The 12,599-nt window shown below is 38.8% G+C and overlaps 1 protein-coding gene across 5 annotated transcripts in view; it reads left to right on the top strand.

Annotated features, from left to right (window-relative positions):
* The first annotated feature begins 83 nt into the window (after window positions 1–83).
* NAB1 (NGFI-A binding protein 1 (EGR1 binding protein 1)) overlaps window positions 84–12,599 on the top strand; it is a 56,474-nt gene continuing 43,958 nt past the window's right edge. For 3 of the 5 annotated variants that reach the window (XR_550283.1, XR_550284.1, XM_008569672.1), the window contains exons 1-3: window positions 85–180; window positions 642–795; window positions 10,430–11,267. Coding sequence is in view for 3 of the 5 variants with exons in the window: in XM_008569672.1 (XP_008567894.1) it covers window positions 788–795; window positions 10,430–11,267 (846 nt within the window). In the remaining 2 variants the exon portion in view is untranslated. Of the gene's footprint in view, window positions 181–641; window positions 796–10,429; window positions 11,268–12,599 lie in introns of all 5 variants that reach the window. The other 2 variants (XM_008569673.1, XM_008569674.1) reach the window with 2 other exon arrangements.

The following is a 12,599-nucleotide window of genomic DNA, read 5'->3' as shown; positions in this document are numbered from 1 at the left end:
TGGCCCAGGGGGGAGCAGGGAGAGCGCGCCCACCACCGTCCCTTCCCCCCTCGATGGGAGCGGGGGCGTCCCGGCCGCCGCAGCCGCCTGAGGAGGGAGAGCCGGGGGCCGTCACTTCAGAGTTGGGGCTCAGCAGTCCTCCGGGGAGAGCGCGCCAAGACCGCTGCAGCCGTTGGCCGAGTACGTACCAGAGCGGACGTTCGCCGCTCCGGGTCTGCCAAGTGCGGGACGCGTTCGCGGCCGTGCAACCCCGGGCGAACTTGGGGCGGCTGAGTGGCCGGCCCGCGCGGGCACTTGGGGGGCGGGCGTCCTGGGGAGCGGGCCCTGCGGGCGCCGCCGGAAGGAGAGGGCGGCCTCGGGCTCGTGTGGGCGATTCCCGGAGCAGTTCAGTGTGCAGGGGCCGCGGGAAGGAGGGGCAGCGCGGCAGCGGCCCTGAGTTGTGCGTTTTCCCTCCGAGAGCGGGGACTGCCGAGTCCATGCTCCTCATCCGCGGGTGGTGTGCGTTGTGGGTGCGCGCGCCGGCCCCAGAGTTTTGCACCCACTTTCGCCAGGGGCAGAGTCTTTCTGTTTGTTTACTTTATAAAAGTGCTGCACTTACCGTCTTAATTTTCTTCGTGAATATTCTCCCCTTCCGAATGTAGTTTTCTTTTTAAAAGCGGGAAGAGAGTTTTGCTTAGAAGTGGTGTACAGAAACTTGGCACCGAGGTGCAGGGAAGCGAGAGACTCATTGTGCCTCTAAGGCCGAGTGAGGAATTTGCACACACATGTGGGACGCAAGCAGCCTTGGATGCAGAGGTGTGTGACATTATCATGAAGAAACATTGAAAATGCAATCAGATATTTGTGGTCTGCAATCTCAACGTTCACAAAGCTTGAGCTATGAAACGATACTTCTATAAGCCTAAAGGTTGCAGGATTTGGGGGAAAAGGATAGTTAGGTTGGAATATGCGTTTATAGATTCTGCAACTTTTGCAGCAGGTGATCAGGAGGCTTCATAGACATGCATATACTTATCCCTCGCTCCCTGAGATTTGGGCGGCATGGTAAATTTTGGGGTGGCTGTTAATTTAAAATTTCATCCGAAAGAGTCGATTTGGTCTAACTTATTACCGATTGGTTTGCCAGTGACGTGTGTGCCAGCTAAAGGAGTGCAAAGATCAGAAGCTGAGAGAAAAATTCTTAGATCTTGTTTAGAAATATTTTGGCAGTTTTAATAGATAATATTAGATTGCACAGGAGCAGAGGAACCGAATTTAAAATAGATTAGTCACGTAGGAAATGCTTAGCTGTTTTGTTAGAAAAGTGTGCACGCAGTGAATTACTGTCTTAGATTTCCACTTCTTTAATTTTTTTTCCCTGTACAACATAACCAATTATGATATTTCATAATTTATGTGTGGGTTTTAAGAAGAGATATTGGAAGAGAGGATGCATACATAGGATCTACTTTCTCTGTTTTGGGTGGAGGCTGATATTCTAAAGACTTGAAGGAGCTGTTTCTGATCTAATCTATGTGTTAGTAAAAGTGGCAGTCAGATTCAAGGGTATCTATCCTTTTTTCTTCCATATTTATACCATTTGAGACATTTAATACAGTTCTTTTACTAAGTTTAAAAGATGATTTTGTTTTTATAGGTATTAACGTGCAAATAAGGGTTCTCTTGAGAATTTGTAATGGCTGGCAAAGCCAGCCCTCCTTATCCATGTTTTGGATAAATTAGATATTGGAAAATTAGGTCTTGAAAGAAAATAATTTCAAGGAATCTTTGGATATTTTCTTGTTTTTACCATCTTTCATTAAAGTTAATATGCCTTCCCAGTATTAGAAATATTTTGTTTTTCCTGGCTCTGGTGGTCTCTTGTTATATGTGAATGTACCAATAATAATGATAATAGTAATAAAAACGTTGAGGCACTGCAGATTTTTATTTCATTTTACCTGCTAATTGTGGATATATTTCAAATGACAGAAATCCTTAGAAATGCTATAGCTGATACAAGGAAATTTAGTGAGCTTGTATATCTAATAAATTGATATATCTAATAAATACTTTATATCGTCTCTTATTTCAAAATTACTTAATTTAATAATTCAATGATTTAATAATTCAGTTATTAATACAATTGAATAATCTCAGCTAAACAAAATAAATTTTTTCTCTTTTTGTGACTAGTAGATAACATCCACTGTCATGGGAAAGTTAACAGATTTTCATTCTTGTTATTTAGAGAATGAGTTAAAGCATTAGAAATTTTCCTTTAATCACACTTTGAGAACATATTGGCTTATTAGTAAAGACTTTGGGGGCTTACACGGTGGATGCTTTGAAAAGAGAAATCATAAAGTGGGTGAAAACTTTGAAGAATGTGTTACTTGAATTTTAAATATGTAAAGTGAAAGATGGTTGGATGTCAGGTTTTTATGTCTGTTGACCTAGACTCTGTCCTAAGACTTAGGCCTCATCTTTTCCGATAAGCCTGTAGTTTTTTGTTGGTGCTGTTCATTGCATTTTTGGAAATGAAAGCTCAGTAAAATTTACCTTTAAATGTAAAGCCGTGTTCTGCATATCACAGAACCATGACATATTTTGTGTTACTTTCATGGAAATAACCATTTTATATTTTGAACAGTTTAAGATCACACTAATGTATGTCTATGCATATTTCATTACAGAATTTATGAAATATATTACAGGATGAATAATACCCACTTGAGCTTAATATGAGTTTGTTGGCCCCTTTGCATTGGATTTATTTTTATCTTGTCTGCTTCTTTCATTCTTATGAGTAGTGGAATGAGACTAGGACAGTTATTATATTAAATGCAAATTTCCTTTCTGATCTGACATGTTCAATAACTTGCACAATAATAGAATATACTCCCTTAAACTTAATAATGGAATAAGTGGGAAATTTGAGAAGTTGATGCTGGGGAAAAGTACTAATCCTCGTGAGAATTCTCACAGGTAAAATATACCATTAAGTTTTCAAATAGTTTGTCATTTCTCAAAACTATGTATTTGGAGGAGCTGCGCATTAATTTGCATGATATGTTAATTTAATTTGAGAAACTTCTGAAAAAGGTGATAAAATTTAAATGTATTGCCTACATACTCTGCTCAGGGAACACGGAATGTTTGTTGAATGACTTGCCAGCTGAGTGAAGAATTTCTAGTTATATGAAATGCTGGTATTGGTATTATTAAATTAATCATAGTTATTATTTAATAGCAAAATAAATCTGATTTGCCTTATTCTAATTTTGATAAATTAAACTTACACATAAAAACACTTTCGTTAAAATGTTAAGGGGTCTCGGGCCGGCCCGGTGGCGCACTGCTACAGTGCGCCGCTTGGGAGCGTGGTGGCGCTCCCGCCGAGGGTTCGGATCCCACGTACAGACCGGCCGCTCACTGGCTGAGCAAGGTGCAGGAGCAACACCGAGGGTTGCGATCCCGTGGCCGGTCCTGGTCCGGTACGGGCGCGACACTGAGGGTTGCGATCCGTTGCCAGTCACGAAAAAAGACAAAAAGGAAAAAAAAAAATGTTAAGGGGTCTCTAAAATTTTTTTTTCCAGCTTCATTCAGAATTCAGAAAAGAATCAATAGGGGAGAATATTTGAGTTTCCCATATTACCATTAATTCATTAGAGGCTGTATGTTTAATTCATAGCATTGACAGTAGTAAGATCCAAAAGTGTCTTGACTTAAGATGTATTGTTGAATGCCCACTAATAAGTGTGCCTAGGTAAATCATTTGGAATGTGAAACACATAGGAGTTAACACAACCTTGCAATCTTAAGTAACCAATGAAATGTAACAACGAAATGTAACATTTAATCATTTTAGCTTGAGTTTTGAGTTCTAGGACTTGGATAAGAGTGAGAAGAATTCATTTTCTAGAGGCTCATCTTTCCCTAAGCCTAATTCTGGCTTTTATAAACCTATTAAGTTTCAACCTTTAGTCTACCCGTTACATCCTTCTCCAGGCCCTTATACCTTCAAGCTACTCTCTCCTAAACTTTGCAGTACTTCAGAGGCTTTAAGTGTAGTCTGTGTCCTCAAATTTCTTATTTTCTTTGTCCCCATTCCCCATCTCAATCCTTCATTCCCCTGGTGTGCAACAGGTCTCATGTAGAGGTTGAGGAAAACAATCTGGTGGAACTAATTCACCTTAATCTGTAAATGACTCATGAGCTCTTAACCCTTCCCAAGGTTTTTCACATTTTTTGTAAGTCTATAAGACATTGGGACCGGCAATGGGATTGCAAACCTCGGTGTTGCTCCCACGCCTCGCTCAGCCAGTGAGCGGGAGCCGGTCTGTATGTGGGATCCGAACCCTCGGGCGGCAGCGCTGCCGCGCCTCCTAAGCGGCGCACTATCCAGTGCGCCACTGGGCCGGCCCATTAATGTGAAAATTTTAGGCTGTGCTTGGGGGAAGGGATTTATAGCCCTCTATGTAGTCAGGCCTTAGTGAGATTTTGCCCTTGGTTTCTCCCCACTCCTGGAAGAGTCGCTCTTCCTTAGAATGCCATAAATTTCATAAAAGTGTGTACACACACACTTTATATATGTGTGTATATATGTGTATTGCTGTATACGTGTGTGTGTAGTGATGATTCCTATAGCATGGAGGGGAGAAGATTCAAGAATAGTGGTTAAGAATCCATTTGGATATAATGAACATTATAAGATAGGTACTTGTTATTTGGAGATAACTTATACTGCCTTTAATTTATAGGAACAGAGGGAAAAAAAGACCTAGGATCTCTCATGACTGATCTTGAATTCTTAAAATGCTGGTGTTGGAGCTGGACTCACACATAATGTATATTATAACACTTAACACATGTAGTTCCTGTATTTGGGGAGAGCACACTCTGATCTCATGAAAAAATGGCCATGTCATTGGAGTCCATTATATATAGCCTTTTGAGAAGGAGGAAGTATTGAGGATGAGAGAATGGAGAGGATTGTAGATAAAGTTAACAGGATGCAACAGAATGTGCAGTTATTAGATTGGCAATTTACACAGAAGGTATTCCTTTTCTAATACAAAAGGTGACTGACAATCAGATCCTTAATCAAACTTTGGGTTTCATTCAATAGCAACCTTTATAGAGATGTTATTCTGCATAGAACACTTTGCTAAGAATAAAGGGGGATAAAAGATTAATGAGGGCTAATTCCTAGTCTCAGGGTGCTCATAACCTAGCAGTAACTTGTTCTACAGAGCCAGGTAAGTTGATGTAATTGTTGTATAGCATTTACCACAGTGTTTAAGTGTCTGCATCTTGTCTGTCTCCTCCCCCTCAACTGATTTTCCATAAAGGACCATCTTTCCTCTTTATTCTCAGAACTGGCTCAGTGCATGGCATATTTGAATAAATGAAAAAGAGAGAGAGAAAGAAAGTATTGTGAGGTTCAGAGAAGGAAGGGGACACCTGCAGCCATTGGGTGTGGGAAAGACTTTATGGAAAAGGCTGTGAGCAGTCGACTGGATAAGAAAAATGTGGTGTGTATATATATACACACACACACACACACACACACACACACACACACAGTGGAATACTACTCAGCCATAAAGAGTGAAATTCTGCCATTTGCAGCAATATAGGTGAACTTGGAGAAAATTACGTTAAATGAAATAAGCCAGGTGCAGAAAGAAATAATGCATGTCCTCACTCATAAGTAGGAGCTAAAAAATAAATTTAAAAGAATGAAAAAGAAAAAAAGAAACAACAATCACAGTAATACACTGAACTTTCAGGAGAGAACTGAACTGTGGTTATTAGAGGTGGGAAAGGGGGAGGAAAAATGGGTTGGTGAGAAATTGGTTAAGGGTCACAAAGAATGATTACTTTTTATAAGATGAGTATACTGATTGTCCTTATTTGATCATCACATATTGTACACAGGTATTGATATTCAATGCTGTACCCCACGAATACGTATAATCAATTATGTTTCAATTTTAAAAAAGGCTATGGAGTGGAGAGGGAGGATGCCTGGCATAGGGGCAGTAAGTGGTACATTGAAGAATACCCAGTGTGTCTCTTTATCTTGAACAAAGGGGCATATTTAGGAATAGAGAGAAGGCTGGAAAGGTAGGTTTGGGTCTGGGGTACCTATATGAGTAGTTTGGATTTCTTTATGCAGTAGGGAAATTTGCACAGGTGTGTAAAGACCAGACCCTCACCTGAACTTTAGGAAGATAAAGTTGGCATTGCAGTGTGGGATGTACTGCAGGTGAGGAAGCTGTTTTCAAAGTTAAGGCAAGAACCAATGAAAACTAGAATTAGCTATTTTTGAGGCGAGAAAGGAAAAGGGTGGTGGTGTGGCCTAAGGACGTGTAGATTTGGGGAAGGAAGAGAAAAAACAAACATGGTGTCCACACTTTTATTAATCTAGGAGAACTGAAGAGTAGTGGTGCAACTAAAAGAACTCAGAGTGTTAGAAGAGTAGATTTGGGAATCTGGAAGATGGGAGGACAGTGAGGTCATATACTTGCTTTTGAATATGTCAGAGTCGAGGTTTTCACAATCCCCAGAAGAATGATTTGGGCTGATGGTTCTCAAATTTTTCTGTTATGAGGATGACATTTTAAGTAAAAAAAATTGCCAATACTCATGATAATTTAATTTTAGTGTTTGTTTATTAAGGATACATATAATGACAAAAACAACAAATCCAGTTGCATTTTTAAATGAGTTTGTATTTTATTAAATCACAGAAGCGTTTATATACCTTCATTTGCAAAGTAGACATGTGTGAGAGGCATCTTTTTTACTCAGTATTTAGTAGTTATGGTGCATTTGGATTTGAGAACACTTTGCGGTAACTCCAGGGTCTTGGCCCATGAACCACTGGTCCAAACTACAGATATAGATTTGGAGGTCATTTGTCTATGGTGATAATTGAAGCCTGGGAGTGGTTGAGATCATCAAGGGAGAATACGGACAGATGATAGAAAAGACATCTAATATGTAACTCTGGAGAATTCTTGCACTTAGAATATAGTGAGGGAAGTCGGGGGAAAGAAAATAATACAGCATTCCCAAAGTCAGCTGAAGAGCATTTCAGGGAGTCATATCATGCATCAGAGAGGTTAAAAGAGAGAGACCTGGGTGATAACTCTGTAGTTACTTGAGCGTTTTGATACAATAGTGGGACCAGAAAGCAGGCTGGATTGAGGCAGGTTTGAAGGAATGGTTCTTCTTTTCCCTAGTGACCATTAAAGGCCTCTCTCCTACCCTAAATCTTCATGTCCCAGCTTGGAGAATGTCAGGAAAATTTTGTTTCCCATAGTGAAGCAGAAATTGAACGGTAAAGTTTTCTGGACCAGGCTAGCTCCTTATTTCACTTAGTATAGTTTGAATCTGGCAGATGACTAATGCTACCCTGTAAGGAACCAAAGTGAGATTTTTGTTTGTTTGTTTGAGGTTTTAGAACAAATCATTACCATTTAAAATAGATCAGTAAATAGCAAACAGCAGCAAATGGTCTTAAAGTGTGATCCATTGTTTTTTAGTTCTTCCCTAACACTGGGGTTCTTTTTGTTGGACTGACCAAGGTGAGAACATTTAAGTTTGTGTAAGGGGAGGTTTGCTCTAGGCCTCAGGTTTGGCTTTTCAATGCAGCAGGAATGAGTAACTGGTTTCTCTTCAATGTGGAATTCATGAAAAGGTCAGACTCAGCATGTTCTAGAATATCTTGAATAGGCCAGGTAACTAGTTTTCAGCTGAGTAGATTTATTATATTATAAGCTACCTGTATTTAGTGTTGTGTTAGGACCCTTTTTATATGTACTTCAGAAAGATTCATGTAGAAGCTTTTTGACTTATTTGACCTTCATGTTGAAGTATGAAATCTGAAAACTGAAAATCTCATGTTAGTTTTCTTTTAAATCAAATCAAGTTAATGTATGAAGTGGTGGGTATTTAAATGATCACAGCAGGCTCTGGAAAGAAACTGAAACATTCTCCTAAAGCACAAGCTTAGGGAGAACTCCTTTTGCAACAGTAAGTGTGGGCCTTTTGATAGCCTCCTGGGACTCTGAATAGTTTACTTATTTATCTTTCATCTGTTAACATGACTTTGGAAATGTACACTTGATCCTTTCAGTCCTTATGCAGATATTATATTCATAACTGCTTCTTTCTTACCAGTACTTAAGGGCTTTCTCTTAGGAACTAGGGAGTTTCCTTTTTTTCTGATGTAAAGATGAGAAAGGATAAAACTTGAAGATTATTATTTTCTAAACTCATTGCCTAGAAAGATTCTCAGACGAATACAACCTGTTTGGGGTTTTTAGTTCTCTGTATCTTAAGTTTCTCTTTTATATTTGTCTAATTTTATATATATGTATACACATACATACATTATTATTATTATTATTATTATTATTATTATTACTCATAAAAAGATTAAAAAACTTTTTCTAGATTTTCTTTTTTCATTTTTTGGTGGCTGGCTGGCACAGGGATCAAACCCTAGGTCTTGGTGTTATCAGCACCATACTCTAACCAACTGAGCTAACCAGCCAACCCTAGGTTTTTCTGATGTACTCTTCTCTTTCGTAATCTCAGGAGTACATGTGGTGAGTAAATTGATCACTCCATAAACATTGCAAAGTTACAGTCTTCTTATAAAAAAGATGTATGTGTACATACATATTTATATATGTACATGCATTTTACCTCAGACACTTTCTAGAAGCCCATCTATTTGGTATAGTGTAGTTTAGACTTAAACTTGGGTCTGTAACTTCTGAGAGCTGTGTTTTTGTGGGTAAGTGTCCAACTGGATGATAGACTGCCCCTGGAGTGGAAGGACAAGACTATCCTCCTTTGGATGATTTAGAAGATGCAACAGTGTTTTTATCCAGAGGACTGAGATGGCATGATCATAAGGTGGACCTAAAGAATCTGGATGATCACAGAATTTATAGGAGTTTGTGGAGCCCAGAGGATATACTAAATATGTCCTCAAGCGATATTCTTGTACACGTTGCCAAATTTGCCAAGTCATGGGACTGTCCTGAGATGTACCTCAGGGACCTGGGAAACTATAATTTTCAAAAGCACCCCAGGTGGCTTCCTGGATGTTAGCAGAAGGTACTGGATCATAATTTAATCTTTTTTGTGTCTCTTGGGAAGTCATCAGGTCACCTGTCTATGCCCATACTAGCCCCTGAAAATAAAAAGTTATAAAATTTGAGGAGGTCACTAGTTGATCAGAACAGATTGTGGATGACACAGAAGTTTCAGGAGATGGGCATTCTAGTAGTCCTTAGAATGGTAGGGAGACCCATTCTTCTTGGATGGGGTGACTGAGACTAGAATTTTGTATAGGATTATGGCTGATGGCATGAAACAGAAGTCCCAAGTTTGGTGACTTTTTGGCTTTCAGGGATGTTCATAACATTCCTCTGCTTCCATTATCGTCCAGTTAACTATTTCTCCATACTATTGAGTTGAGGGTGGGTATTCTGTTTTCCTCTGATGTACATGTTCTTCTAGCTTTCCGTAATTTTCTCCATAGAGGGCTGCAGGGGCCTTTTAATCTCAGGGTGCATTGATTACACATTTATTCGTTTCTCTTAAATGGAAGTACTTGGTCATCTCCTCTTTGGATGTGGGAGGTCTCCAGGCAACTATGAACAACTTTTAAAGGCTGCTAAGAGGTCAAGTACTTTGCTGGATTTTGTTGTTTCTTTAAATACAAGCTTCTCTGTCTTGCTTGGACTCTAAAAGTATGTTTCTTCCTTGTCTCTCTTAAACTCTCTGCTGCTTTTGGAAGGTTCACCCACCCTCCTTCTTTCATCCTCCATTTCTATACCTGATACATACTTAGACAACAGTCTGGTTTTTTTGCATTCAGGGCAGTTCTTCGTAAGCATTCTACCCTGAGCCATTTGTCTGCCAGACTAATCTTGTCAATTCTTCTTTATAAAATGGGAATAAGTACACCCATCTCACAGCGCTGTTGTAAGGTTTAGACATAATGTAAAGTTTTTATCATATTGCCTGGCACAAAATAAGTATTCAGCAAATGGTAGCCCACTGTACTTCTTACTTCCTGCTAAATTTTATTCTTCACTTTACCTCTGTGTCCACATGGAAGCAACAAGGATCATAGCCAAAAATAAGAGATATAGATCCCTGTTAGCTTTGGTGTTTGAGTCCCTAGACTCCTGCTTACTAGCTATTTTCTTCTTTAAAATGGAAACAATTATACTGACCTCTAGGTTTGTTAGGAGTGCAAAATGAGGTAAAGTACAGAGAGAGAATGCTTCCTTAACAGTCAGTTGCTGTGCAAATGCTCGTTTTTGTTCTTCCTGTAGTGCATTCTCCTGTAGTGTCTAACCTATTTAGTTTAAGAAGTTTGAAGCAAGTATGATGAGTTTTTTCTTTCTTTTTGCAGGTTGAGCCCATCCACAGTAATGGCCGCAGCCTTACCCAGGACCCTGGGGGAGTTGCAGCTGTATAGAATATTACAAAAAGCCAATCTACTTTCTTATTTTGATGCCTTTATCCAACAAGGTGGTGATGATGTCCAGCAACTCTGTGAAGCTGGAGAAGAGGAATTTTTGGAAATCATGGCACTTGTGGGTATGGCTAGCAAGCCCCTTCATGTTAGAAGGCTACAGAAGGCTTTGAGGGACTGGGTTACAAACCCTGGCCTTTTCAATCAGCCACTGACTTCCCTTCCTGTCAGTAGCATACCCATCTATAAATTACCAGAGGGATCACCGACATGGCTGGGAATATCCTGCAGTAGTTATGAAAGGAATAGCAGTGCCCGGGAACCTCATTTAAAAATCCCCAAATGTGTTGCTACCACCTGTGTGCAGAGCTTGGGACAGGGCAAAGCAGATGTGGTGGGAAGCTTAGCACTGCAGAGTGTTGGTGAATCCAGACTCTGGCAGGGTCACCATGCCACTGAGAGCGAGCACAGTCTCTCCCCAGCCGACCTTGGCTCTCCAGCTTCCCCAAAGGAAAGCAGTGAGGCGTTGGATGCTGCTGCTGCACTCTCTGTGGCTGAGTGTGTGGAGCGAATGGCCCCCACACTGCCGAAGAGTGACTTGAATGAAGTGAAAGAGCTCCTAAAAACCAACAAGAAGTTGGCCAAAATGATTGGTCATATCTTTGAGATGAGTGATGATGATCCACACAAAGAGGAGGAAATTCGAAAATACAGTGCAATATATGGTAGATTTGACTCAAAGAGGAAGGATGGGAAGCATCTCACACTTCATGAGGTAAAAAGCCCATGTTTTTCTCTCCTTGTATGTATGTGGCATGTTGCTATTCCTTAGAGATAAGTTTGGTAATAGTTTAGAGAAGTGGAGATATACCCCCTGAAAGCAGTATTAAAAACATTCAGTTGTTAACAAAATATAATTCTTTCATGAAAACAGACCATACTTATTGTGTTAGTGGTATATTTGTGTTGAATTCAAACATGTTTGAGCTTTGGAATTACAGTATAAGGTGACTTTCAGAAAAAGTCAGAATTTAAGCAGTGAAAGCATAAAGTCTTTGCATTTGTGGAGCAGTTTGTTTTTTAACTGAGAAATAAAATAGGATTTTAGATATAATCATTCATTTAAAAAACATTTTTATAGACAATTTTTAGAAAAAAATATTTTGTAAAAATAACCAGAACTTAAATCAATTTTCAGCCAGCATAAAACAAAATATTAGATGAATGTTGGAAGAATTATATCTTTGAACATTGTTTTAGTTTGACATTTGGCATTAAAAATTCTCATTTTATCCTTATAGCACTCTATTCAAGAGTAGTCTGCTTAAGAATGTGTGTTAAGTGTGTATATATATAAAATTTCATATAAAATATATATTGCGTGTACAGACTTTAATGTGTATATGTATGTATATGTGTATTATATGTGTGTTTATATATTGCCTGTATGTACTTTTGTGTCCATATGTATGTATATGTGTGTTTATATGTTTATATATATATGAGAGCATATATAAACTTTTGCCTTACTCCCTTTCTTCTCTTGTCTATCTGGCTAACACATCATCTTTAAAATTCAGCTCAAGCATAAACTTAAGTCTTTTCTGATATCTTTTCCTCCAGGTAGAATGACCTTTCCTTTCCTTTTCATTTTTATCCTCACATATACTTCTGTAACAGTAACTTCAACACTTTAGGTTTCTTCAAGGCACAGATAATGTCTCATTCAACTTTATATCCCAGAGTCTAATGCACCCAGTAAGTGCTTGGAAAATAAATGCATTTTCAAGAGTTAAAAAGTCTATTTCATAGCTAAATTTTTTTTATAGCCATATATCCTTTAGAAGAAAAATTCTCTGTAAAGTGTTCAGGTCGAATGTAACATTTCACATTCAACATCAGCTTTCCCCCCCAAACTTGTAGTTGAACATGGAAAGGAATATATACTCATTGTAAAAGTATTCAGTCGTTACAAAAGGATGTAAAGGAATTGAATCTGTAAACTTTCAAATAGTTTTCTTTATGTATACAAATATAGGATCATATTTTGCACTTTGTTCTCCAAATTCTTTTTTTTTTTTTTTTTTTTTTTTTTTTTTTTTTTTTT

This window comes from Galeopterus variegatus, unplaced genomic scaffold (assembly GCF_000696425.1).
Source record: "Galeopterus variegatus unplaced genomic scaffold, G_variegatus-3.0.2 Scaffold523, whole genome shotgun sequence".
Classification (NCBI taxonomy): domain Eukaryota; kingdom Metazoa; phylum Chordata; class Mammalia; order Dermoptera; family Cynocephalidae; genus Galeopterus; species Galeopterus variegatus.
Note: the sequence above shows the minus strand (reverse complement) of the source record. Positions and strands in the feature narration are given on the sequence as shown.